This window comes from Pantherophis guttatus, chromosome 2 (genome assembly GCF_059756535.1).
Source record: "Pantherophis guttatus breed Tessera chromosome 2, ASM5975653v1, whole genome shotgun sequence".
NCBI classification, from domain to species: Eukaryota; Metazoa; Chordata; class Lepidosauria; order Squamata; family Colubridae; genus Pantherophis; species Pantherophis guttatus.
Window position 1 is genome coordinate 217,014,037 of NC_142064.1, and position 27,599 is coordinate 217,041,635.

General features: G+C 35.3%; 1 protein-coding gene across 1 annotated transcript in view; it reads right to left on the minus strand.

Annotated features, from left to right (window-relative positions):
* Positions 1–3,288: 3,288 nt before the first annotated feature.
* Positions 3,289–27,599, minus strand: part of NUP210 (nucleoporin 210) — a 93,205-nt gene continuing 68,894 nt past the window's right edge. The window contains exons 26-40 of the mRNA XM_060688355.2: positions 24,985–25,065; positions 24,668–24,799; positions 23,866–24,024; positions 19,292–19,377; positions 18,005–18,179; positions 16,929–17,104; positions 15,679–15,893; positions 13,969–14,105; positions 11,984–12,101; positions 9,683–9,829; positions 7,697–7,944; positions 5,725–5,941; positions 4,818–4,913; positions 4,631–4,708; positions 3,289–3,434 (exon numbers count right to left, since the gene is read on the minus strand). Of these exons, the coding sequence (XP_060544338.2) occupies positions 3,328–3,434; positions 4,631–4,708; positions 4,818–4,913; positions 5,725–5,941; positions 7,697–7,944; positions 9,683–9,829; positions 11,984–12,101; positions 13,969–14,105; positions 15,679–15,893; positions 16,929–17,104; positions 18,005–18,179; positions 19,292–19,377; positions 23,866–24,024; positions 24,668–24,799; positions 24,985–25,065 (2,172 nt within the window). The 3' untranslated portion in view covers positions 3,289–3,327. The remainder of the gene's footprint in view (positions 3,435–4,630; positions 4,709–4,817; positions 4,914–5,724; positions 5,942–7,696; positions 7,945–9,682; positions 9,830–11,983; positions 12,102–13,968; positions 14,106–15,678; positions 15,894–16,928; positions 17,105–18,004; positions 18,180–19,291; positions 19,378–23,865; positions 24,025–24,667; positions 24,800–24,984; positions 25,066–27,599) is intronic.

The following is a 27,599-nucleotide window of genomic DNA, read 5'->3' on the forward strand; positions in this document are numbered from 1 at the left end:
CTTGGATTTTTAAGGATACAGTGCATAAATGACAGCCAGTTTAGTGAAATGGTTAGATAGTATGCTAGAAACTGGGGTGCTTTAGCCCTACTCGGGCATAAAGCCAACTGGGTGATTTTAGATCAGTCACATTCTTCCAGCCCTAGGAAGAAGACATAGGCAAATATGTTGCCAAAAACCTGCAAAAAATCAGAGATAGTTGCCAGAAACCAAGGGTCACTCAAATATACCCATGCACATGCTCACTCATACAAAATGAATAGTTGTCTGGGTAAAAGGCAATGATCAATGCCATTTTTGTACTCTGGTCAGTTGGAAGAATGATGATTGGTGCATCATTTTATTGGTACTGTATTTTGAGAATACCTAGCAAGGAAAATTAAAGACAACTGCAGAACAGCTTCTACCTGGTTTTGAAAAAGTCTATAGAGTAGTTGCTATGTGTGTATGACATGATAGCAGTGTTCCAATATCTCAGGGGCTGCCACAAAGAAGAGGGAGTCAAGCTATTCTCCAAAGCACCTGAGGGTAGGACAAGAAGCAATGGGTGGAAACTAATCAAGGAGAGAAGCAACTTAGAACTAAGGAGAAATTTTCTGACAGTTAGAACAATTAATCAGTGGAACAACTTGCCTCCAGAAGTTGTGAATGCTCCAACACTAGAAGTTTTTAAAGAGATTGGACAACCATTTATCTGAAATGGCACAGGGTTTCCTGCCTGAGCAGGGGGTTCAACCAGAAGACCTCCAAGGTCCTTTGCATCTATTCTATTCTATTCTATTCTATTCTATTCTATTCTATTCTATTCTATTCTATTCTATTCTATTCTATTCTATTCTATTCTATTCTTTCCTATACCTATTCCATTCTATATTATTATTTTCCATTCTATTCCATCCTATTCTTATTCCTATTCTATTCTTCTCCGGTTTATTTTCTGTGAAATAATGGATTATTAAAATGTGAATACTGCCTCAAGAATTTCAGACAATACAACAGTGACACCATGTAGTCTTTTTCTTGTGCTCCTTTTTAAGTCAGTCCTCTATTTAGGATAACTTTCATTCATGTAAATACAATATTTGGAAAGATGGAGGGGAAAAGAACACCCATCAGCAAGGTGTTCCAGCAGTATATTAGAAGATGTGAAGGATCATGTTGGGAACAGATTTTCCTACAGAATAATTTATCTATAATCAAATCCAGTATTTATTATATTTAATAATTAAAACATAATAACTTTCGAGCAATTTATTTGTTAAAAAAACATCTTTTTATTTGTGCAAGTCAGAAATATAGAAAAAAATGGCTAGTCTTTTTAAATAATAAACAGTCAAAATCTTTATCAACACTGGGAACTTTTGATTTCTATGAAATGTCTTCACAGTTCTGTGTTCATATAGTCCATATATACATTCACAATTAAGCAGACTCAAAATCACAATTCTTACAGTGTTAGAATAAGAGAACATGACCAACTGGAGGGGTGCAGTTATAATGGCAAACCAGGCTCACCTATGTGGAAAGTTCTTATCAAGTGGTGGGGAAAATCCGGATCGGCTGGCACCATTTTGTAATATGTTTAATCCATATTTTATTGCTAAAAGAGTTTCTCATTTATAATCTCAAAGCTGAAAACTGGTCCCATCACCACACATATGCTTCTGGGCTGATGTGAGTACCAGGTAGATGACCAGCTTTGCCATCCTTTTGTGAACCTATCCAAGATTATTCCACAATACTTTTCAGAATCTTATGGTAAATAATACAAAAAAGAAAGAAAGAAAGAAAGAAAAAGAAAGAAAGAAAGAAAGAAAGAAAGAAAGAAAGAAAGAAAGAAAGAAAAAGACATGATAACAGACACTGTTTTATAATACAAATAAATATCTTTAGAATATGTTTTTCTTGGAATAGTTTTTCAGTTGTAATCATATAATTGTAATGTGACAGCTATGTCTGAAAAAGGGGTTCTTTGTACTTCATAGGCAGTTTTGTTTTCTAGTAGGTTAATATTTGCAGTGATCCACACTCCGGCCTTATAGAGTGGTGATGTGTTGGTTTTTCTTTTCTTTTTTCTTTTTTTGTAAATCTAGAAAAAACCATGGAACATGGTTTTATAAGTCACATTTTTGACTTGGCTTGCACTGATTTTTGAAATTCTTTACTGATGTAACTTTCAGCATCTGTAGTTATATTGCTGCAGCCAATGGATGGAAATATGCAAAAAGGAAACAGACTCTGACAACAGTAGCTGAGAAAAAAAGGCTTATAAAAATAATGTTCATACTTCAGACGGATTGCTTCCGAAAAGCAAATTTTGTCTGCGTACCCGTACGTGTTCTCATTTAAGACCTAATCTAATTCCTATTGTTGAGTATAATTAGTTGGCTTAGTATTAATTGTACCAGCTATATAGGTCATCAGGATATCTATACACGTGTTAAACTCCTTTCTGAAATGAGCAATAACTCTGATTTCAGTGGGAAAGGTAGCATTCACATTAACTCAGTAGTGCAAAGATAAAGTTCCCTGATCCAAGTTATGTTTACAAGTCACCAGTTGCATATGGAAAGTCTGCTGAGGTATTTAACACTACTAAAACACATAAAATGCAATCTTCTCTTTGTTAGGCTAATAATATTTTTTAAAGAAAAAAAATGATTAACTTTTTTTAAAAAAAATGCAATTTGCTATAATAAAGGATTTCTTTAACAAAAGATTGTGCAGTATCACCTGATTGAAACTATATTAATAATTTTATGGGAAATAACACCCCCTCTCTCACATACATATACACACGTGGTCCCTATCTAAATCTACCTACCTATATATAGGTAGGTAGGTATACCTATATATTTGTTATATATATAAATAGGTAACATAGCTATTGCAGCAAAACTACTTCCTAAAGCCAGCAACTTCAAATGCTAGTACTAAATAGTGCAAAAAAGGTATCAGTGCAGAACATGTCATCCCTGAGCCTCAAAAAATAAAATAATATAATCTGAATTGAAACAAAAAATTTCTTTTTCTTTTATGTTGGGGTTTATCCTTTCATTATGTCTCTGATATCAAGCCTTCTTATAAAATCATAAAGTCATTATTTCCACACAGTTGCCACGCATGTATAGCAATTTGATTTCCTAGCTGAAATTAACTGAAGCAGGTAAGCAAGCAGAGTGGCTCAACATAGGTACTAACTGAATTTTCTTCCCCTTAAGGTTATCATGAATCTAAAGAAAATCTTTATAAACCAAGGTGTTACATGTTATTCTTCAAATGTCCATATTACTTAAAATCGAAACTTTTTATTTGTCAAAAAGATTTTCATTGTGAAGAATATGGAGGACTCCATAATCTGTTGGGAGAACTGTTTTGTTGACTTGAAGATATAGGGCTGAAGTGAGTTGTAGGAGTAACAGGCGTTCCAGTATCTGTAAATAAGCAGAATGATAAGTATGCATCAAAAATGATCAATGTAAGTGACTATGATATCTGGTTCAGAGCAATTAAAATGTAGATATACAGAAAAGCCATGCTACTGCAGTCCATGGATAAACACCCACCAAACTTTACACTAAAACTGCAAACTACATTTGTTTTTAATTTGGAGAAAATGCAGATGTAGAAGGCCTGACCCAGAGCATGTTTAGTGGCTGAACTGGAACAATTTAATGATTTTGTGCTAAGAATTGTCCTCCACAAAGCGACCTTTGCCACCGAAGATCTTGCAGCAAACAGCATTTATCAAGGGCCAATGGCTTATCTGGATTGGAACATCTATAGCTTTTACCCTTCCCAAATTGAAGCAGACAGTTAAAGCTAACTGTTCAAATGTGGGATTGATATTTTCCATTTAGGCCTTCAGGTAACTAGAAGCAAGCAGCCACTGAGAAAGTATGACAAAGTGGGAGCCCACAGTAGGCAATGCTCTTGGTATACATGTATCTCTGTGTGATATTTTGATATTATTGTATCTTATTTCAGCATCTTACTAGAGTTATGTACGATGCACACTCTCCTGAGTATTCAGAAGGCCCTTAAAAGGTGGGCCTATTCCCAGGCCTCAGTTTGGAGTATTGATGAAACCCCTGTTGTGTTTTCTGATTGTTATGGCTGCTTTTTAATTTGCAATGCTGTGTTTTGTTATTACAATAATAACAATTACAATAAAATCTATAACAGAATCAATTTAAATAACAATAATACTGTGTTTCCCCGAAAATAAGACCCTGTCTTATATTTTTTTGAACCCTGAAATAAGCGCTTGGCCTTATTGCCATGCGCTCAAAAGCCTGATTGGGTTTATTATCAGGGGAAGTCTTAGTTTGGGGGAAACAGGGTAAGCAGTACATCTCTTTTCATCACATGCTTACTACCTTTACATGAAATCTCTACCATTTACAAGTAGAGAGGATTTAGGTCCCCATTTGGCTCTGATTTGGTTTTCTCTTTTCCTTTTACCAATTTAATGTCACCATCAACTCAGGTGAGAGCTGTACATGATGATAATACAGTTTCTTTAATTATCTTATAAAGTACAACTATAGCATTTATCTCCAACTTTAGATGCAACATTATTAATTACCATGATCCTTATAGCACAAAGTTTAATGAATATTATACTTACGTGGTCTTTGAGGACTCGTCTTTGTGATAAAAGCTGGATGTATTTGCTGTTCATTTGGTGAGAAAAGAGTATAGTGCACTAAAATACATAATGGAACAAATATATAAACTTGGTTCTATTTAAAATTGCTATTTTTTTTAAAAAAAATTGAATTTGAAATACTTCAAATTCCAGTTGATATACTTACCTATGATCATAACAGCCATTCCAGCCAAAAGTGCAAAAGCCGTAAAAAACATAACTTGATAGGAATCAAGAAAGTGTTGGAATAGACTTGTATTATCTGAAGAATAAAAAATAGGAAATGTTGACTTTAGTCTTTAAATTGTACTCTAGGTGTACTTTTTTTTTTCTTTTGGCTTTAATTTATTATTTTTTCTCATACATTTTTATTTAATTTGACCCAATCCGATTCAATCCTACATTTTCAAACAATGTTCAGAATTTGCTTGTGAAAACCCAGTACTATAAAAACAAATGAATCTTTATGAATAGTGGACCAATATGTTGAAAAATCAGTCTGTAATAAAATCTCTATGTCAACAACAGGTTACTAGTAAAATTACAAATGTTAGCAAGTGAATATAGCATATTGGTTATAGTGCTGGTGAGACCCTCAACATGTTAGCTCACTGGCTGAATTTGAATTAGTTACTCTTTCTTAGTCTATACTAAGAGCCGTGGTGGTGCAGATTACAGTACTGCAGGCTACTTCTGCTGACTGCCTGCAATTTGGCAGATCAAATCTCACCAGGTTCAAGGTTGACTCAGCCTTCCATCCCTCCGAGGTCGGTAAAATGAGGACCCAGATTGTTGGGGGTAATATGCTGACTCTGTAAACTGCTTAGAGAGGGCTATAAAACACTGTGAAGCGGTACATAAGTCTAAGTGATATTGCTAATACTATCTCACTGGATTTTTGTTGTGGGGAAGACCTGGAGGAGAGAGTACTATGAATGCAGCCTTGTCCCTCTTAATGGAAAATAGAATATAACAAATAAATAAAACATATAACTTTGTAGATAAAATATACCAATCCAATTCTAAAACAAAATCTCAGAATGCATGAATATTTTAGAGGAATAAGAACTTACATTTCATTGACAGTGTTCTGTCAGACCCATAAGTAACTGTCACAGGGATAGTAAGAGACTGGTCAATCATTGTGCTGGATATAGTAAGTACCGCATTTAAATTTGTTTTACTTGCAATTTCTGGGTCTGATAAACTCACAGTGTAGGTTACATAACTAGGCAAGTCATAGGATCTGTCTTTCTCAAAAACCACCACCAGAGGTGAACTGGATCTCACCTGTAAGATAAATATTTGGTATCATTTACCAAAAGCATAGTTTCTCCCTCAAGTCTTATATGACACACTATTTCAAAAAATAGAATTAAATATATCATTTAATTTCTGATTTATTTGCAAATTGCTCACTTCGCCTCAATTTGATCATTTTAAATGGAGTTTTTCATTTTGGTATGATGCCGTTTTTCCTTTAGAAAAAGTTCATTATTGAACATTAATTGATTATTTACCAGGGATAGCTAAACTGCTAGTGACAATTAACTAATTACACATATAACGGTATGTGTTAATGGTTAACACATATAAAGTTGAACTTTGTCTTTTATTTTCAAAGCTTTTAAACAGAACTAACAGTAAATCTGTGTTAGATGGCCTAGAATCATCAAATCACATGAAATCAAAAAAGAAGGAATTTACTTTTTTAATTAATATAGAAAATTTATTTGGGCAATCATCTTACATTTGAACTCTTTTGTTAACAGCAATTAACAAAAACAATCTAATAATACCTCTGTAAACCAAGTGGAAAAGAATTAAATAATCATAATTCAATAACAGAGGCACCATATAATAGATTCAACATACAAACCACACTTATAGTGAAATATTAAATAATGAGATGAAAGCCAGAAGCCAAACTATTTAATGAATGTTTTGATCTTCAGTGGCATCTCTAGATGAATAGAATACATCTCAAAGAATTGGCAAATTTAGTTTTAATTTTTGTTCAAAGGCAAGCAATATGAATAAGTTATTACTTTTTAAAGTCTGGTTTCTATCCGTGGCCAAAATCCAATTTGCTTTAAATTTTTCATCACAGCTAAAATATTCATATGCTTTATTTAATCAATTTACTACCCTTTATATCTCACCCAGCTTCTGAGTCTAGAGACTACGAGGTGGTTAGTATTTAAATAAAAATCCATTAACAAACCAACAAACATATTGACATAAATAGGAAAAACACAAAGGTTAAAAAGAATCCACTGTGTATCTTCCCATTCTTTTAAAGAGTCAGGTCCATGCTCTATTTTAAAATGATAACACAATATCATTTGTGTCTGGAAGTGAGGAAATTCTGGAAAAAAATACAAAAATGGATCCAAGAAATATTAAATGAGGACATTAACTTTCTGCCTGAAATCTATCTCCTGGGAGTGCTAAAATGAAAATTTGTTAAGGAAAAGAAATATCTGATTATTCATATTGTCACAGCTGCTAGACTCTCCTATGCCAGTTGCTGGAAAGAGAAAGGATGTCCAACTGAGGAACAAGTAATCAATAAAATATTGGACTGTGCAGAAATGTGCAGATTAACGTATGCGTTAAACAGAAAGGAAGACTCAGAATTCTACACGATTTGGGATCTGTGGTATAGATGGTTGAAAAATAAATGCAAAAGTTAACTTTTATTAGGACAATGTATAATTACTAATTAAATCTATATATTGTTGTATTCAATCTTAGAAATTTACGTATAAATTGTATAATACTTAGATAATTGATTAGATTCCATATTTGTAAATATACAAGATGACTACACGTTGCCGAACCGTAGAGTTTGAAATGTAATACATTCTTTATTCAATAAAACTTCATTAAAATAATAATAATAATAAAAAAATAAATAAATAAAAAGAATCCACTGTGTATCTTCCCATTCTTTTAAAGAGTCAGGTCCATGTTCTATTTTAAAATGATAACACAATAAGTCAGCTTCACAAAAGATAAAGGAGAAATTGTGTTGAAACTTACTTCAAGATTTTTAAGAACTTCAGCAGCTCCAAAGATCTTCACGTCAGAACTTGTGTAATGATTATTTAGGATAAATTCAGTTTGATTAGCATAGAATCCCGGATTAAATGGCACTTCAGTGCTAATTTGCTCTAAGGAATGGCTGCCTTGGAGAGAAGGTGTGATCGTGATGGCAGTTTTGCTCATGGTGAGTTGTTTTAGATGCTTGTCGACTAGTCTGAGCACTCTGATGGAACAAGTATACTGTCCTTATAGAAGAAGACCAATCTGAATGTTAACATCTTTCTACTTCTTCATTTTGTAGATTATTTTATTGCTGAACATTCTTCATGCTAGTGCTAAACCTGGTCACTTAGAGGTAAGTGGCAATTTTAATGACGATTAGACAGCATCAGTAGGAAGACACCACAAACAATATTATATTTACAGTATAATTGCCAATGACCCTACACATTCACAGTGGGAGGAACAGGTGACAGAAGGTGACAAATGACATGACTTACATAGTTGCATCAGAATCATGATACAATTACATAATGTCAATTTGATAACATTATGATATATTTGTCACAATGTTGGCACCATTGTGGCTTCTTACAGTTCTGCTGCAGATAACAAATGGGACAATATCCATTCTTTTAAATTTCATTGAAATATTTTTTCAACATGCTATTTTTAAAATTTTATTTTAAGCAATAATGGAAGAAATGGATGTTTGTCAAGATTAATTATTAGACTTGATACCAGTTCCAGTTCTTCCTTGATTGTAGGCCTTATTATTAATAAACTGGTCTGGCATTTTTCTATCTTTATTTTTGCAGGCTGCTCATAATTACTTCATTACTTACTGTTTGAATTATTTTTGCTCTTTCAACTAATGATCTTTTATTAAATTAACAGGAGAAATAGCAGAAGGTATGTATCAGGAATCCAAGAGTGATTCTGAGATTCTTAAAGTCTACCATGAATTCCTCTTATAATATAAGTTAAACATTGTAGTAATTTACAAAGCCAGCACCAACAAATAACTATTTAATTTAATTTAATTTAATTTAATTTCCAATTTATATACCGCCCTTCTCCCTGAGGACTCAGGGCGGTGTACAGCCAAGATAAAAAACATAGGATACAAATATTAAAACATTTAAAAATATATATAAATTTTGGCCCGAAAGTTAAGAATCACAGACTAATTAAAAGAATTTAAAAATTTTAACAATTTCTTCTTAGGCCAACCCGGCTTGTTGAAAAAGATGGGTTTTCAGGGAACGACGGAAGGCATTGAGGTCCTGGATTCTTCTTATCTCCGGGGGCAACTGATTCCAGAGGGTGGGAGCCCCCACAGAGAAGGCCCTCCCCCTGGGGGCCACCAGCCTACATTGTTTGGCTGATGGCACCCTGAGGAGGCCCTCTCTGTGGGAGCGCACGGGTCGATGGGAGGTCGTCGGTAGCAGCAGGCGGTCTCGGAGATAGCTAGGCCCTATGCCATGGAGCGCTTTAAAGGTGATAACCAACACCTTGAAGCGCACCTTCAAGAAATTTACATGGCTATGTATAGGAAAGTTGAAGCACTTTTGCTGGAAAGAATGCAAATTGTCCACAGAATGAAATAAGTTTAACTAAACCTGGATTTCTGATTGGAAAGGGCCAATTTTGGTGCCAAATCTTTATATTTTATGCAGAACTAAGAAATAAATTCAATTAAGTGGAAAGCATTTTCAAGGCTTACAACCTTTTAAAGATTTTTAATATACCACATCAATATGATGGGTCACAAGTTGCTGAACTTTTGCTAGTTTAAAAGATTATGCAAATTCCTGAAAGACAGTTCTATGAGTAAACATTGCCCATTATACTCAACTGGAAACAAGCAATGCAGAAAACTCTGAATATTCTCAGTTTTTCTTCTCATAAAATTCTCAATCTAATGACCACCATTAGAATTCATAGTTGTATTCTTACTACAGTTCTGTCCTTTTATCTTACCTAAAGCTGTATCAAACATGGGTTCAGCTGCAACAATTTCAGAAGCTTGGAAATCAAATACATTGTTGTTGAAATTAAGCTGACAGTTGATCATAGATTGAGGTTTCATTTTTTCAATTACTTCCTTTTGGGCACTTGAACATTCTCCTAAGAAAAGTTGAATAATAGAATTGAGAATTAACAGTTCCACAGAAAGTAGACGTAACACATATATTATTTGAATGTCATATATATAAGAAAGAGATCAATACCTTAGACCACCCATTAGATAAACAACCCACTGCTATCCTTTTATTAAAACAACATATTTCATATGCAGTCAGAATTTTAAAAATTACATATATTATATGGCACTTTATTTGAATAAAATGGTTCAGTTCAGACCTGCATATGTGCATCTAATTGGGGTAAATTGTATGAATGATACAGAAATACGATTTGCATTCTTCATTCTCTTTTTTTTTAAAAAAAGAAAATTGTTTCATTTTTATATATGGTCTTATTAATCTTGTTTTATTTTCTGCATTTTGATAATGTTTAATGAACAATAAACTATTGAAAAATTATAAACGAAAAATCTATTCAAAATAAGCTGTAGCAAGAAATGTAATATCATGCAGCAATTTCAGAATTTTTAAAAAGTGCCATTGATTAGAGCAATAACACTTAAATGGACAAGCTTTCTTTCCTGTGTTCAAAGCACTTAATAAAAAAATCTTTTATAACAATATTTGTTGAGAATGAATTATATATAAAGCATTTCCAGGTGATAGGTTATACTGAATGACATGTAATCTCACTTTATTTAAACTCTGGATAAAGACATAGTAATCAAGAAGTGTGAGTATTCTATGGAAGTCTCATTAATGTGTTTTTCAGAGATTGTCAGGAAGATAAATTGTGTCATTTATTATTGAATTGTAATGGGACATTAGTTCTTCTGAAAATATATTCAATAGATCAGAAACTGCTGAGTGTTCTGCAATGTGCTGTTGAAATACACATACTTATAAATCATTCAGTATTTGTTATGCCATAAAAGATATTATTTATGTCACAAATTGAAACATAATTTGAACCTATCAAGGATGAATTTAGCTGGGGCATATACACTTAGACCTTACTGTATCTGTATCAAGCAGGCATGTCTAACCTGTGGCCTAGGACAGCTACTCAGCAGTCCCACAAGATTGTAAACTTTTAACATTATTATGTGATTTATATATAGTAACTATATTATTTCTAAGTTGCAATGTATGGTTGTGAAAGCTGGACCATAAGAAAGGCTGAGCGCCAAAGAATTGAGGCCTTTGAACTATGGTGCTGGAGAAGACTCCTGCGAGTCCCTTGGACTGCAAGGCGATCAAACCGGTCAGTCCTAGAGGAGATCAACCCTGACTGCTCTTTAGAAGGCCAGAGCCTGAAGATGAAACTCAAATACTTTGGCCACCTAATGAGAAGGAAGGACTCACTGGAGAAGAGCCTAATGCTGAGAAAAATTGAGGGCAAAAGAAGAATGGAACAACAGAGAATGAGGTGGCTGGATGGAGTCACTGAAGCAGTAGGCGTGAGTTTAAATGGACTCCAGAGGATGGTAGAGGACAGGAAGGCCTGGAGGAAAATTATCCATGGGGTCACGATGGGTCGGACATGACTTCGCAACTAACAACAACAATTATATTATATATTTTATATGCGATCAAGACAACTCCTCTTCACTTAGTGTGACTCAGGCAAGCCAAAGGTTAAACACTCATGGTTTAAAACATACGTAATTATGATTTAAATTATCTTGTCTACTATTTGGTAAAGGAAAGTGTTCAAGTAAGTAGAATTTCTGCCTACATAGTTAGCCAATTTACTGATTTGTTCATCTTATACCCAGATTCTCAATATATCTTGCATAGACTGCAATCCTGTGATTTACCATGGATATTAAATTCAGTGGGGACCTCTGCACAATATTAGACTCTTTGTGGCAATGAGTTGGGTTATAGTGTACATGGCAGTTATGCCATTTAAGGTTGGAATAAATGTATATTAACATTCATCTATAAAACATGTCCAGGAAAATGTCATATAGACTTATTTCTAGTTCTTCCATACATGTTGAAGTTCAGCTTCCAAAATTTCCATCTTGCTGGGATTTCTAGAAGCTAAAATTCAACCCATATGAAATAGTAGTTTGGCAAAGACTGCTTAAATGGGTATCCATAATTAAACATTAGAAGTTATGCAGAATAATAAAAAATTAGACAAAAATATTTATTGTAAAAGTAAGCTTAAATTTAATAAGTATACCTTTCAAATTTTTACTTCTATCTCCAATTTGAAGTATAACTTTTGAAGTATCCTGAAGATTTGTTTTCATTCCACTTATATGTGTTATCACAATCCTTTTAGGTTCATTAATTAACACCTAAAGGGGAAAAAAAGATTACACAATACTCAGTGACAATTGTTTGGACGGGTCTAATTTTCTCTTGAGTTTAGAGCTCATAAAATCTGGCCACTTGGGTATTTTCTGAATTAGCCTGTGTCTCACTTTAATCTCAGTGGTATATAAATTTAAACATGCTGTCTTATTATTTACTTTAAGCCTTTGAAAAACTTTGAATCAAACAAATCATGTTTACCATTTAACAATAAAACATTAACCAAAAAAAAGAACACACGTGCATACACATACACACACTCTCTCTCTCACACACACACATGATTGCCTGTACAAATACCTGCAGTTTTCTTGCCATGATTTTCATAAGTAGTTTGCCACTGCCTTCTTCCTAGGGCTAAGACAGAGTGGCTGGCACAAGGTCATCCAGCTGGCTTGTGCCTCATAATCTCCTGGTTTCTAGTCTGGTGCCTTAACCACTACAGGAAATTAACTGTATTTTATATATTAAAACGTTCTAATTTATACTCATGCTCTTGACTTCTGTTTATTTTTCAGTTATGTTGAAATAAGTAAGGATAATAGTATAAGCTAGTAGTCCTTAAACTCCTTGACTCAAATATCTCTTTTCATACTGTTGGATTGGATTACTTATAGTACTGTTTGAATTAATCTCACCAACACCTCCCTCCTCAGAATCTTGTTTTAGCCAAGCATTTCAGCAGTGACAGTCCCAAATTGGATCACTGACTCACAAACAAGCAATTACAAATTGCTGCATTACTCCAGGGATATCCCTGGTTTCTCCCTTGGGTGTAATTATCCCTGTTTAAGAACTACTGGCATAAACATTAATTTCTTACAATTTTCAGTATCTCTTGCTCTATGGATATATTCAACATATCAACTCTTATATACTATCTGTCCTAATATACCTTTCTCTCACACACAAAATCAGAATTTGAAAGACATAACTACAATACTGTCGGATATATGATTTTGAGTAATCCTCGATTTATGCCACAGTTGAGTCCAAAATTTCCATTAGTAAGCAAGACAGTTGTTAAGAAAGATGCACCCCATTTTACAATCTTTTTTTGCCACAGTTGTTAAGTGATTACTGCACTGGTTAAACAAATTGGTTGTTAAACAGATCTGGTTTCTTTCATTGACTTAGCTTGTCAGAAGCTGTCTGATAAGGTTACAAATAGTGATCACATGACCATGGGACAGTGCAACAGTTATCATGTGAACATGGGGATGTCTCAACTGGTTCTGAGCTGGCAAGCAATAAAGCCTCTGCTTCAATCTCCTGTTTAGTTCCACTGGCTCATTCTATGCAGATAAAGTGACCTATGTTTTGCTGGTTGATGTTTTAGGAGATGCTGATGCAGAAATCTGGAAGATCCATGCCATGAATCAAGGTACATTCTCTGCAGAGTTGCCAGGAATTGTTTGATCTGTGAATATTGTGGCTTACTCTGCACAGATTGATGCAATTTGTGATTTCACATCAGCTTTTGGTTGGTCCCAAATTAATATTAATGATCCATTCCTCTGATTTATTGCTGTGTCATCATGGTGGCAGCAAAAATCATTGGCAATCTATGACTAATGGGTCTTCTAAAAATCATGAGGTTCCATGAGAAAGGATGATGTCTCTTCAAACAATTCGTTGCAATTTTATGATTATAAATGATTCTTTTTTTTATTTTAGGAGCTATAACCACTTTGGCATGAGCCAATAATGAGTAATTTTAAAATATTTGCTGTTATAAAATAATACATCTTACAGGGGTGGCATAAATATTTCAGTTATAAGATAATATAAAAACTCTAAATATACAATAAAATAAAAGTGTAATAATGAGGAATTTCAGAAGTGACTTACCTCCCTATATGTCTTACACAACCCAGATATGTCATAATATATTATAACACTTCCAGAGTTCCTTGCTACAGCCACTCCGGCTTTTGAATCAATCTGAAGAATACTGTTTGAAGAAGAACTCCATGTTCCTGATAAACCTATGAAAAAGAGTATTTGTAAAAATAATCATACTGCAACTGCCAATCATAAGAGACTTATTTTCCACATAAGTAGTATTTATCATGGGTATATCCAGCTTTTTAATAAAAAAAAAGGTTTCTAATATATTATTCTACTTTTATAAATTCAGTTGTAGCATTATGAATATTGTCTTATAAAATTGAATACACATTCATAAATGTAGATATCACATTACAAAAATCTTTCTTTTGGAATAGAGGTAATCTGCTCCCTACAGTGAAGTTGAAGCATTCACAGAATAGTACTTCAGGATCTGCGTCATACCTATTTCTTTATCATTGTGCTAAGGCCTATAAAAGACCTGCATCTGCCCTACTGGAATTATCCAGCATCCTAGGAAAAGCACCTTTAATCCATTGCTTTATTCAGCTAGCATATCAAATCTGTCACGTTGAACAAAGGACTGCTTTGCTTGTAATGACTGTGGCATTAATATTTATTTGAGAGACTGCTTCTTTCTGATTATGTCTGCCTATGTCCAGCAGAAGGAATATGTAACAGGTCCCAATTACTAATGAGTTATATCTGGCAACACTCGGGAGAAATATCTTTTCTTTCAGGCACCTACCCTCTGAAACATCATTCTCCCTGAGGTGAGACTGGCCCTTTTTATGCCAAAATCCAGAAAGCCCTTAAAATGTGGCTATATAAGCAGGTTTGGGAACCTGACGAAAATGGTGAACTTGTAGATGACTACACTATAATCATATCAAGATGCTCTCCCTAGTCTTGTTAGTTAGTGCTTTTTCATAATAGTAGTCATCCTTCTGAAAGCAGTATTTTTGTACATAGAAGCGCTTTTTCTTCTGATAAAGCTGACATTAGGTTTTAGAAGGTCTAACTTTCTCCCTGCTTTGCTCAGTCTGTGCTACTGCTGCTAGACTTTCAGACTCAAGCCCAGAGATGAGACAGTGAGATCCAATCATGTCCAATTCTTTATTTGATTACACCTATTAGACAGAACTTTGCCAGACTAAAGCTAAAAACGTCTAATTTAATATTTCCTGAGAGATCGTAAGATATGGCTTCTCCAAACCTCTTACCATCTCATCCCTTCTAGCTTGGGACAACACACTCTCTTGATCTGTGTCTCCCTCTGGGAAAGCTCCGAGTTGACCAAATCCTTCCTCACTGCTGCTGCAAGTGCACATTCGATCACACAGATTGAGCAATGAGGGCATAGAATACCTTCCAAATAAGAAATCCAGTTGGGCAATACTAAGTCTTGCTTTCATTCGTATTTTCATATCTGTGCATCAGTTCTTACATCAATTCTACAGAGGTTATTAAAACAAGGTCCAGCAAATTATTCTTAGTATTCATAAAGGGATGCATTACCAAGTATAAATGCTGTTCCCTATTTCTTTCACATACCAATTGTGTTGTATTAAACATAACTTTAATACATTTTATATATTATATATGGTTATTTTGAATATGTGCCTTGCATACAAACACAAAAAGTTTCCATGACAACTTAGTTTTTTTTAATTCTCCGTTAATGCCCATTATTATTCAAAATCATCTTACCATCTTGGTTTACCAGTGAGGAGGTTAAACATATGACATCACCTACAATAATATCGGTGAGCTCAGGGGAGATGGCATGTTGGACAGGAAGAGGGACATAGTCTGCAATATTGTGTTCCGCATCCCAAACCTTAAGCAAACTTAGTCCAACGTTCATTGTTCGAAGTACCAAAGTATTGTTAGAGGTCCCTTTCCCAACCTGTAAAAAATCATCTCTGTAGACAAAAACAATTTATTAAAATAAATAAATAAATAAATTATTATTAACAGTCAAGAGAACAGAATTGTGTGAATGTCATAGATACAAAGTGAAAAGTTAGATCACTTATACCCATCTACTGTGGTTTGGAAATGTTTTTCATTTGTTCCAAGTAGCCCAATTTTTAAGATAGTTTTTAATTCCAGCATGTACAGTGTTATACAGAAATTCACTACACTATTACAGAATGTTTACTGTATATAAAGAAATATAAGATCAAATATCAGTCATGTATTAATTGCTTGTTGGGGCGACTTACAGATTGTTTGTTTAGGTCCACTTACAAATGACTAATACACTTGATCATATGTGCTTTTCTTGTAAGTACTATAAAACAAATGGGATTTATTCCAGCTAAATGAGTTTAATTACTATTAAAAGAAACTGGCATGAGTTTTAAACACATAATACAGATGCATTACCTTGATTTACAGGATTATGCAAATAATCTTGAAAAGATGCTTTGAAGTGCACTGTAGTCTGAATATAACATTTGCCTACAACTCTTGAAAGTAGCAGTAGCTTTTCTGGCATCCTGCAGCTGCCCTTGTGGTTGCCAAATGGCCCTAGGTAAACACTAGGCTGATTTAAACACTTTGATGACAAGTGCTACATTTATTTCCCCATACTCCAAAAGCACCTTTCTGAACCTAAAGCACTGTCTGGTATATATTTTCCATCCACCAATCTTGTAGGGCCCCATGTACTCTATCAATATGTTAACTGTAAACTACATTCATCAGTTTCTTCATCCAACTCATGGATGTTGGCTATACAGCGATACAACATTAGTACATACACCATTCTACTGATATATATCAAGCACCTGACAATTGCCGTAGAACAATCAAAATAACTTCAGGTACCATAAATGATAATTAGAATGTTCTCTTTCACTGTGTGTCTTCATGTAGAGGCCAAGTAATAGTCAAACTGAAATGCTTTAGTAATGTTCACGTAATTTATGCTAATCAAATGCTAATCAAATTACCTGTTGACTGCAAAGTGAAGCATGGAATTTTGTGAGTGGAAAGTATTTCCATAATTGTCATGGAAGTGGATAGTCAAACTCAAAGTGATGCCCAATGGTAATGCCAGTAAAGGTTCATGATTTTTTGTATGGAAAATTGGGTTCATGGATATTCTCAGGTAGGAAATAGGAGCTACCTGCATGATACATTCAGTAAAAAATTGAAGGTGAAATCAGTTTCCCGTTGCTCAAAATACATGTAACCAGTTATATTGTATATGATTATCTGGATTACTTTTTACCCTACTAATAAACACGTTTTTGATCTTACTGCATTGTTTGGGATTTTGACTGTGTCTCTCAGAAATATGAGCTAATTGAAGCCAGTCCAATTTTTTTGACTGATGTGCAGCAAAAAAGACATCTATCCCATTCTTTATTTAGAACCCAGGACAAAAATACCTTTCCAGCTTTTGGCAGGATAATAACAACCCCCACTGAAAATAGTTGGTGCCTTTTATAACACTTAAGCTCAAGTGCCTGAGATAACCACCTCATACTATCCAACTGCTTCATTTGTCCATATTTTAACCATTTAGGGATAGTTACTCAAAAAGCACTCTTCAGTTTTTCTACTGTTGTCTTCCCCAAACTCTACAGAGAATAACGTCAGTATTAATTGCAGCAAACTCTTAAGTCAAGGGAATTGCAAGTGTTTTATGAAAGGTCAAGTTTGCTTGAAGACCTGAAAGACCAGATTATGGAGAAAAATCTGTCTTCCTGGTTGCTAAGAGTCAACACGATCTCATGGCAAATAATGAATCAATGAATGAATGAATCAGTCAATCAATCAATCAATCAATCAGCAACATGCAATTATATTTTCTAAACTCTGCTCATCACTACCACATTATGTATTTTACAAAGTTAATATCAGAGAATAAAATGAAAACAGTACTTTGTCATCATCTTTAAGTGATTCAAAGCTTCAATTATTTTCTTGAGCTGGAGTAATGGAAATTTTAATTTTAAATATAGCAAAATGCCTTGAGCAAGTTAGCATTCTATTTTCATTCAAAGGAACTGAGACATAGTACCTTGACAGCAACAACAAGGGTCTGGTTGATTCCAAATGATTCTTGGGAAATTATTTCTATTGTTGATAGTCCAATGTGAGAATGAGAACTAAGATGACCACTTTCATCAATTTCTACCACAGGAACCCTGTCTTGACTATCCATTACATGGTAAGTTAGAGAAGCAGCTCCATCCCTTGATTTTTAAATAAATAAAAAATAAGCAAATAAGCAGGCAGGCTGTAGATCTCTGAAACTCAAATGATAGAATTCAAAGAATAACTATACAAGATACATTCCCATTGTTTTGTTCTTACAGTATATACCTCCAAAGCATTTTTAAAATCTAAGATGAATTTGAAATTTATTTTTTCATTTACTAAACATATTTCTGTGTTACCAGATTCAATCATAATTTGAAACACACATTTATTTTGTACCAAGTTTCCTTGTAAGCTACTTTATCTGAGGGCCTTTCTCCATTTCCATCTAAATACCATATTTGCCTGTCCTGGAAATCTCTTTATTTGCTAAAGATTAATGACATTGCCTTATTTTGTCCCAATCCATGAATGTGGCCATCCTTCTCTCTCTTGATTTTAAAGTTTCCCATTAATCTAGAAGCAATCAGCAATTTTATAATGAGATGGCCACTGTGAAAACAGATTACTGGTCTAGATCAAGGGTGTAAAACTCAAGGCCTGGGAGCTGGAGCTGGCCCGCCGGGTGCTTAGATCTGATCCACAGGGCCACCCTGGAAACAGCCAAGGACTGGTCCACAGTTGCTCTGCCAGCAAAAACAGAGTTTAGAGGGCTGCATGCGGCCCTCCTGAGCTCTATTTTCGCTGGCAAAGGGTTGCAGAAGGCCATCGCTTGGGAACCTGTGTTCTCTGGCAGAGAACACAGTGCTTGGGCCACCACAGGCGCCCCAAGTGATGTTGAGCAGGCCACGCCCACCTCAGCCACACACATACCCCAAGGTCAAACACAATGCTGATGTGGCCCCCAATGAAATCGAATTTGACACCCTTGGTCTAGATGGACCAGGAGTCTAATCCAGCAGAGTGCTTCTTATGTAATTATGTCCAAGAGAGGATATTCTGATGCTTGTGGGTGATTATTTGTTGTTGGACTAGTCTAGTAACCCTGAGGTGGAGAGAACTTGAGGCCTACTGCAGACATGGCTATTCCGGGGCACCTTTCTTTTGGCACCAATCTGTTTTTGTTCCAGGCAGAAAGAACTGGGCAGAGCTGCCAGATGCCAAGACTTCTGTAACTAATCAGCAGCTGATTGGTTTGTTTACTTACCTGTTTGTTTGAACTTTAAAAAAGGAGTTTGTTGACATTAATATCTGCCCTACTTCTATTCCCAGAATAACTAGTTTCTCAAATACCTAGAAACAAAAATTAGATAAGTTAAATAGGTATTAGTGTTATCTTCAAAATACTTAACATAATAAAGAATGGAATGCACTAAGGCATTTATTTTAAAATGAAACACACACATACATACATACGCACACCTCTGCAGAGATTTAATTCACAATTACAAGGGACAAAATATATACTAGGTTTGCAGGAAAACATCTCCTAAATCACAATTAACCTCCCAAATTTTATAAGTTACAAAGTTTAGCAAAAAATGTTTTTGTTTTTCTTTCAAATGATGCCCAGGGTTATTAGCAAGCAGTTCTGGAAACCAGAGTCCCCATCTTTGGCAACAGTCTGAGAATAATATTGGGCAAAGAAAACAATATGTGTTCTTGTGCATATCGCTTACTTCCTATTATTTATTCTGGGAAAATGTAGAAGCACACTAATGTTTAAGTGAATATGTTGGTTTCCTTATATTGTGCATACCTTAAAACTTCATTTGAGCTAAATAGTGAGATAACATTCAACACAATAAAAATGATCCCGGTTTGTTTTCGTTTTAGATGTTACATAGGCATGGAAAGGCAATAGTGTGCATCTCCGCAGAGTAGAATGAGATACATGTCATTCCCTGGTGGGAATTGTGAGAATCTCTGGAAATAAACTAGAAAGTATGCACAATAGGCTAAAGCATTATCCACCAACTTAGAATCTCCCAGATATATCAGGACTTTGTACCTCCTGGCAATGAACTCTGGAAATTGCATAGATGAAAGGCGCTAGACTAGAAGTGATGACTTAAAAAGAATTACACTTCCAGATTACTCTATGAAGACAAATTTGATCAATGGACTGTATTGACAATACTATGAACTTTACAAAGTATACCTCCAAAATGAAACATCAACATCCAAATAGTTAGGACTTGGGGAAGATTAAATAGGAAGGGAAATAGCTAAATTGAATCTGACTCAACATTATTCCAGTTGTATTGCCCCTATTAATTGAAAAAAATTAATTTTATTTTTTTATAAAAAATAATAATAATAAAAAAAGTGTGAGGACCAGTCAAAAATAACTTTTTCAGCCCTCTGAGTAGTCTATGTGCACAAAAGGACTATCCAGAGGGCTGAAAAAAGTGATTTCTGACAGGCCCTCGCACTTTTGACTGGTCATCATGCCCATTGTAGCATTCTTAACAACCGTGTCACTCATTTCACAACTGCTTCTCTTCACCATGGTGACAAGATAGGGCAAAAACGTAAAATGTGAGGACAGTCGTAAGTTCGAGGACTGGTCAAAAGTGCGAGGACCAGTCAAAAATAACTTTTTCAGCTCTCTGAGTAGTCCATATGCATAAAAGGATACAGCAATAGAGAGGGATGAGGGAAGGGAAGGGAAATTAGAGTAGGAGTGAGGGTAAGAGAGGGAGGAAGAGAGAAGGAGAAGGAGAAAGGAAGAGGAAGTAGGGAGGAGAAGAAGCGGGGGGGGGAAGAAAGTAAAAAGGAAAGAAAAGAGAGAGGTGGTAGTTTGAGGAGAAAGATTGCTGTACAGTAAAAAAGATGAAATGGAAGAAAGGCAACCCCAAACAAATATAAAGATATTAAGATAAAGAATGAATTGTTAAACTTTAAAGAATAAAAGAGAACAAATATGAATAAATAGCAATAATTAGAAACACACACACAAACATACAATGTATTTTCTTTGAACAGAGTATTTGGCCGGTTCACAAATTTAAACTGTTTAGTCATTTCAATTAAATTTACAATTTCTAAATTTGCTTTTTGCCATATTTATTCCTCATCTATTTTTAAAAAAAACCAATATTACCCTTCATCCTCATCTCTAATCTTAATCAAATTCAATTTTTCCCTTCTATTCTATATTATACCCCTTCCCATTGTCATTTATTTTTATATCCATCCTCAAATTGGTTAATTATGTAATATTATAGTTGTTTAATATATTCAACATTTTAATATAAATCAATTGGTTATATAACTATCTTTTTTGTATATTAATCAATATGAACATGAATATTCCAATTATTTCCATGCAATCCAATTTCTTACAAATCAATTAATTATATTTACCAATAATAATAAACCCAATAATTTCCCCCATATATTCCTCCAAACCACAACTTAACCGTTTCTGCTTTCAACAAAATATACAATTAATAGTATCTCAATTATTACAATTCCCTAGTTAAATAGAGCTTTTTTTCTTTTGTATTTTAAAATCTTGAACTCCTCTTTTGCCCTAAATTTCCCATTGTTTGCACCTATCTTTTATGAGGAAAAAGAAATCTGCTGCCTGATTTTCCAACGTTGCAGCAAACAGCAAAGCCAACAGCCTGTTTTACTTTCAGTTTCGTTTTGAGCTTGGTTTGCACAACGAGAAAAAAAATCTGCTGCAGCAATTTAGCAAGCAGCAGAGCCCTGCGCAAAACAGCTGAGAGCAAATCAGCTGAGAGTCGGGAGATCTAATCAACGGGCTAATTAGCCTATGCTGAAGCTCTGCGGGCCAATAAAATTACAAAAAACACCGAACTGTTTGTTAAATTGGTGGCTCGCCTGCCCCTCACCCACCACTATTTATTGGCAATAAATAGTGGTGCGGAGGGGCGGGGTAAGGGGCGGGGCCAGCCAGCAATTTAACAAATGTTAAGGCCAAACCGCCTAGAACCGGCAGAATCCCACCACTGGGTGAGGGTGAGTGAAGACGTGGGGGTGTGTGTGAGAGAGGGCTTTGGCGACCCCTGTGAAATGGCCATTCAACCCCCAAAGGGGTCGCGACCCCCCAGGTTGAGAACCGCTGTTATACAGTAATTTTTTCACTTTTATCTATTTTTGACACATACTGAAGTTGTTATTATTCTGACTAGTAGATGCAATCTTGGTTTTTTTATATATGTGTCAGCCTATATAAACAGAAATTTTGTTTCTTGTTATTTATTAAGCTTAATTCCCAGGTTTGTCATGATGTCATAGTACAAAAAGGCAATTATTAGGCAAAGATGTGTACCAGAACTCCAGGTTTCCGCACTACCTGTCATTAGAGGAAAGAACATTCAATGTTTATTCTGTATTCAGTGTCCCTTTGTTCAATTCTTACTGGGATAAGAAATGGATTGGTAATTGCCTAATATACAAAGTGCATTCTTTAAAATAATTATATTTAAACTTTTGAACATATTTAAGACCTGAAACTATTCCCTCCACACCCCTTCCTAAAGTAATTACTGCACTTCAAGAAACTGCTAGTTACTATGTATCCAGGGGAAACATTATTCCATCTAGATAATTCACATGCATATGATTCAAAGCTGTGATAATGTGCACTAATTGTTCAGTTGATAGAAATCATTCAGAATATATTTAATCTTTATAGCCAACTTTAATTATTCAAGTTGTTTAGCTCTCAGAAAATGCCATTCATTTATTTCAGAATAATCCTAAACACAATTGCTTCTAATTAGATTCAATGAAATCAGTGAAGTTACATTACAGTAACTCTGCTAAGTATAATTTGACTACTTTCTTAACAGAGCTCACAATAGATACAGTTTGTTTTAAAACTTGGAAGTTATTGCTGATCTTATTGCATTAACTGTGAATATCTGAAACATGAATTTTGTAGCATTGCTCTGATACAGAATGATTAAACTCTTCTCTGTGTCTACCCTATATAAAAAGAAAGTTACATTCAGTATCAAAAGAAGTAAAATTTGAAATTTGTAGTGTATTCAATGTTTAAAATAGCATTTTTTCCCTTAAATTTATTTGTATTTCCTCTAATCTGAGAGAAAGACAAAGAAAGACAGCTAACTATCGATAGATGTATAGCTCTTGTGGCTTTTGATATTAGATTATGCTTCTCAGTTTCTCACTGGCACAAACCAAAAGTTTCAGATTCCCATGGCAATGCAGGTAGTCCTTGACTTACAACCATTCCTTTAGTGACCATTCAAAGTTACAACAGCAGTGAAAAAAGTGATTTATGACTATTTTTCATATAACCATTGCAGATCCCTATGGTCACGTCATCAAAATTCAGGCGCTTGGCAACAGGCATATATATTTATGAGCTGCACTATCCTGGGGTCATGTGATCATCAATTGTAACTTTCCCAGTCAGCTTCCAAGAAGCAAAATCAGTGGGGGAAGCTTAATAACCATGCATTTCACTTAACAACTGCAGTGATTTGCTTAATTACTGTGGCAAAAAATGTCACAAATGGGGCAAAACTCACTTAACAACTATCTTGCTTAGCAGTGGAAATTTTGGGCTCAATTATGGTGGTAGGTCGAGGACCACTGGTACCAATTTGATAAGCAATACCAATGTGCATGCTTTCTTCCTGTGATTATGCAAAATTATGATTATGCAAAAGTTCTTCATTTGTGGTACGGGCACACAAACATCTCTTTTTTCATTCTGATTTTAGCAGCCTTCTGTAAAGGGCTAACAATGTTTCAGCTACAGGATTGCCAATGTGTTACCTGTATTTGAATTTCATCTGTCAGTTCTTTTGCCATGTGAGAGAATTGTCCAGCTGAAGGATCAAGGACTTTCACAACAACCTTCAGCCCCGTTTTCCCTTTTCCTTTCCCATAAACATCCACTGCAAAATTATTTTCCACCGAAAGCTGAAGGGAAGCCTGAAAAGAAAAGAAAAAGTATTAATGAAGGCAGTAGTGGAATTCCATTCACTATCTCAGGGCTGGCACTCTCCCTTTCTATTTAAAAAAAAAAAATAGCCTTCCAATGTTTTGTGGTCTGACAAAAGAGGTTTATTAGAAACCACCCCAGAATGCACATATAAGAATCACAAAATCGAAAGGAGGTTCTTATTAATGTAGGAAAATCCTTATTAGAGCAACTCTTAGGGTTAGAACTGGAGATATTATTGCCAAATTTCTCCTTTCTGTTATATTTTTGTAGGTGGCAGTTTCAATATCTTCAGATCAAGGGTGGGTTCTACTTACCTTTACTACCGGTTCTCATCGTGCCCACACATACTTCTGCGCATGTGCAGATGGCCTATGATGATGTCTGGGTCAGTGGGTGAAGCCTCCCGCCGGTTTTACTACCGGTTCTTGCAAACCGGTCCAAACCGGGGGCAACCCATCCCTGCTTCAGATGCCAAGGTGGAGAAGATTGTTTTACATCAAACCAGATACAATGATTTATATATCTACTGCTGAAGAAGACAATTCCCCCCCCCCACAAATCACACTCTATGAAACATTAATTCCAATAAAGTTGTAAAAAATGAAATCATAATATGGAATTAGCATTTACCTCACTGAATCTTGACTTGACATCCAAGATATCCCTCGTAGTGACAGACCAATAAAACCGTAAGCCTGGCACTGCATTTCCAAATGAAAAAGGGGTCTGATTGCTAGCAATGCCCATCACATATACCGGCATCTGGAAAAAAAGAAAAAAAGATTAACTTAAGGAAAACTTTTATCCTTTTCAAGGGATATGACATTTTTTTTAAAAAAGGAAAAAAATTAAAATTAGCTGAATATTAAAGTGCTACATTGAGGGCCAATCACATTTGGCTATTGGAGCAGCCGCCTCAACAGAAATAATGTTATACTTTGATTTACCTGAGTTCCAGTTTTCATTCGAGTAATAGGTGCATGGATTCTGACAGCTTCAAGCTGAATAACCTCAACTTCAACTTTATCCTAAAGGAAACATCAGAAAGCATTATAACGATTCAATTAATTGTGCTGTATGTCTGCATTTTCTTTCATATTTGTTGCTATTCACCATCTGAATCTAAACATTAAAAACACCAATAATTATTTATTCAAAGGCACTCCAGCTAGCTTTACAGTGTCAATAAAAGGCACTCAAGGTGACCCACAAAAAAATTCAAAATTACAATGTGTAATTGTATGTGTGGCTCAAATCAACCAACCGACTAACCAATAACATAAAAAATAATAAACCCAAATCATATAACACAAAAGAATTAAGAGAATAATCAAGAAAATCAAATAATTTATTCTAAGCAATAGAGATGCCTGATATAGGTAAGTGCCATTTTTTTCCTCTGGGATCTTGGGAATTATAATTTCCTTTTTGAAATTAAAGTAGAAACACCTTGTATGTTAATCTAAAGGGTGGAGTTTGATTAGATGGGATTAGCAGTTTCAATCTAATTTTTAATCTTTTATAGTTCATTTCTGCACTGAATTAGAAAAACAATAAAAGACTTAAAGCCTAAGTGAGATACAACACATAATGGATGAAATTTCAGATGTGATATATAAATCAGGACACTATAAAAACTCAAAGACAGATCAAAGCCATGTGAGTGTGTGAAATCTTTGCTCATCAAAATCTAGCCAAACAAAGCCATACATAAATAAATAGAAGAGGATTTATTTGAAAAGTATATTTAAAACTGGGTAACAGATTCATGAATACAAGCTTGTTTAGAGTTTTCTATTTGTATTTAGCAGCAAAGATAGTAGACAATATTTATGGGACAAAACAAGTACAGATAGATAATAAGAGATTGAAAATAGATCTTTAATTTGATGTGTGTGTGTGTAAGGGAGAGAGAGGGAGGGAGAAACACAGACAAAGACACACAATGAGACACACACACACAGAGAGATTTATCAAGGGAATAAATATTGACATAAAGCAGGATTGCTGTTCAAATGAAATGAATAAAGATTGCAATTCACTAAGCATTCTTTTCATGAACTGCAACACAAGTTACCTGCTTTTTTAAAAATGTGAACATTACTGTACATGGATAATGCTGCATTGTGAAAATATAAAATCTATGAGAAGTAATTATTTATCATACTGCTAATAATAGTGCTATAGCCCAATAATCAAAGTTCTCAGAACAAATTACAAAGTTATTAAAAAAGAGGAAAAAGGATAAACAAAATAAAAATAAGAGTGCCTTTTGTCCATGCTCCTGGAACATATTTACTGGTTTGGTACAATTAGTTATGGTTTTATGCTTTAGACGTTTAGCATAAAAAGTCATCAATGTCATTAAGGAAACTGGTAAAACAAATAATATGTTATCTAATATAAAACAGACTGTATAAGCAAAACCCAGCACTACATTGTATACAGTGTGGTAGTAGTAATAATAATAATAATAATAATAATAATAATAATAATAATAATAATAATAATAATAATAATAAATTTATTTCTATACCGCCCTTCTCCCGAAGGACTCAGGGCGGTGTACAGCCTATTTAAAAACACAGAAACAAAACAACAGTTAAAATTTAAAATCATTAAATAATTAGGCTCCAATTAAAATCCCAGAAATTTAAAATACCCCAATTTAAAACGTTATGTTAATAGCCCGGCCTGGCGGAACAACAGGGTCTTCAGAGCGCAGCGAAACACTCGGAGGTTGGAGATCTTACGTATTTCCGGGGGCAGTTCATTCCACAGGGCTGGGGCTCCCACAGAGAAGGCCCTCCCCCTGGGTGTCGCCAGCCGACATAACTTGGCCGATGGCACCCTGAGGAGACCCTCTCTGTGGGAGCGGACTGGTCGGTGGGAGGCTATTGGTGGCAGAAGTCGGTCTCGAAGGTACCCGGGTCCTATGCCATGGAGCGCTTTAAAGGTGGTAACCAACACCTTGAATCGCACCCGGAAGACCACTGGGAGCCAGTGCAGCTCGCGCAGGAGGGGTGTCACGTGGGCGCAACGAGTTGCACCCATAACCACCCGCGCGGCCGCATTCTGGACCAGTTGGAGCCTCCGAGTGCTCTTCAAGGGGAGCCCCATGTAGAGAGCATTACAATAGTCCAACCGGGAGGTGACAAGGGCGTGGGTGACCGTGCGCAAGGCGTCCCGATCCAGAAAGGGCTGCAACTGGTGAATCAGGCGAACCTGATAAAAGGCCCCCCTGGCCACGGCCGTCATGTGCTCTTCTAAAGACAGCCGTGCGTCCAGGAGGACACCCAGATTGCGAGCCCTCTCTGTGGGGGGCAAGGATTCACCCCCAATAGTCAGCGATGGCACCTGCTGACTATATCGGGGCGCCGGAAGCCACAGCCACTCGGTCTTGGAGGGGTTGAGTCTGAGCCTGTTCCTCCCCATCCAGGCCCGCACAGCCTCCAGGCAGCGGGACATCACATCAAGGGCATCGTTGGGGTGGTCTGGGGTGGAGATGTACAGCTGAGTATCGTCAGCGTACAGATGACACTTCACCCCAAAACCACGGATG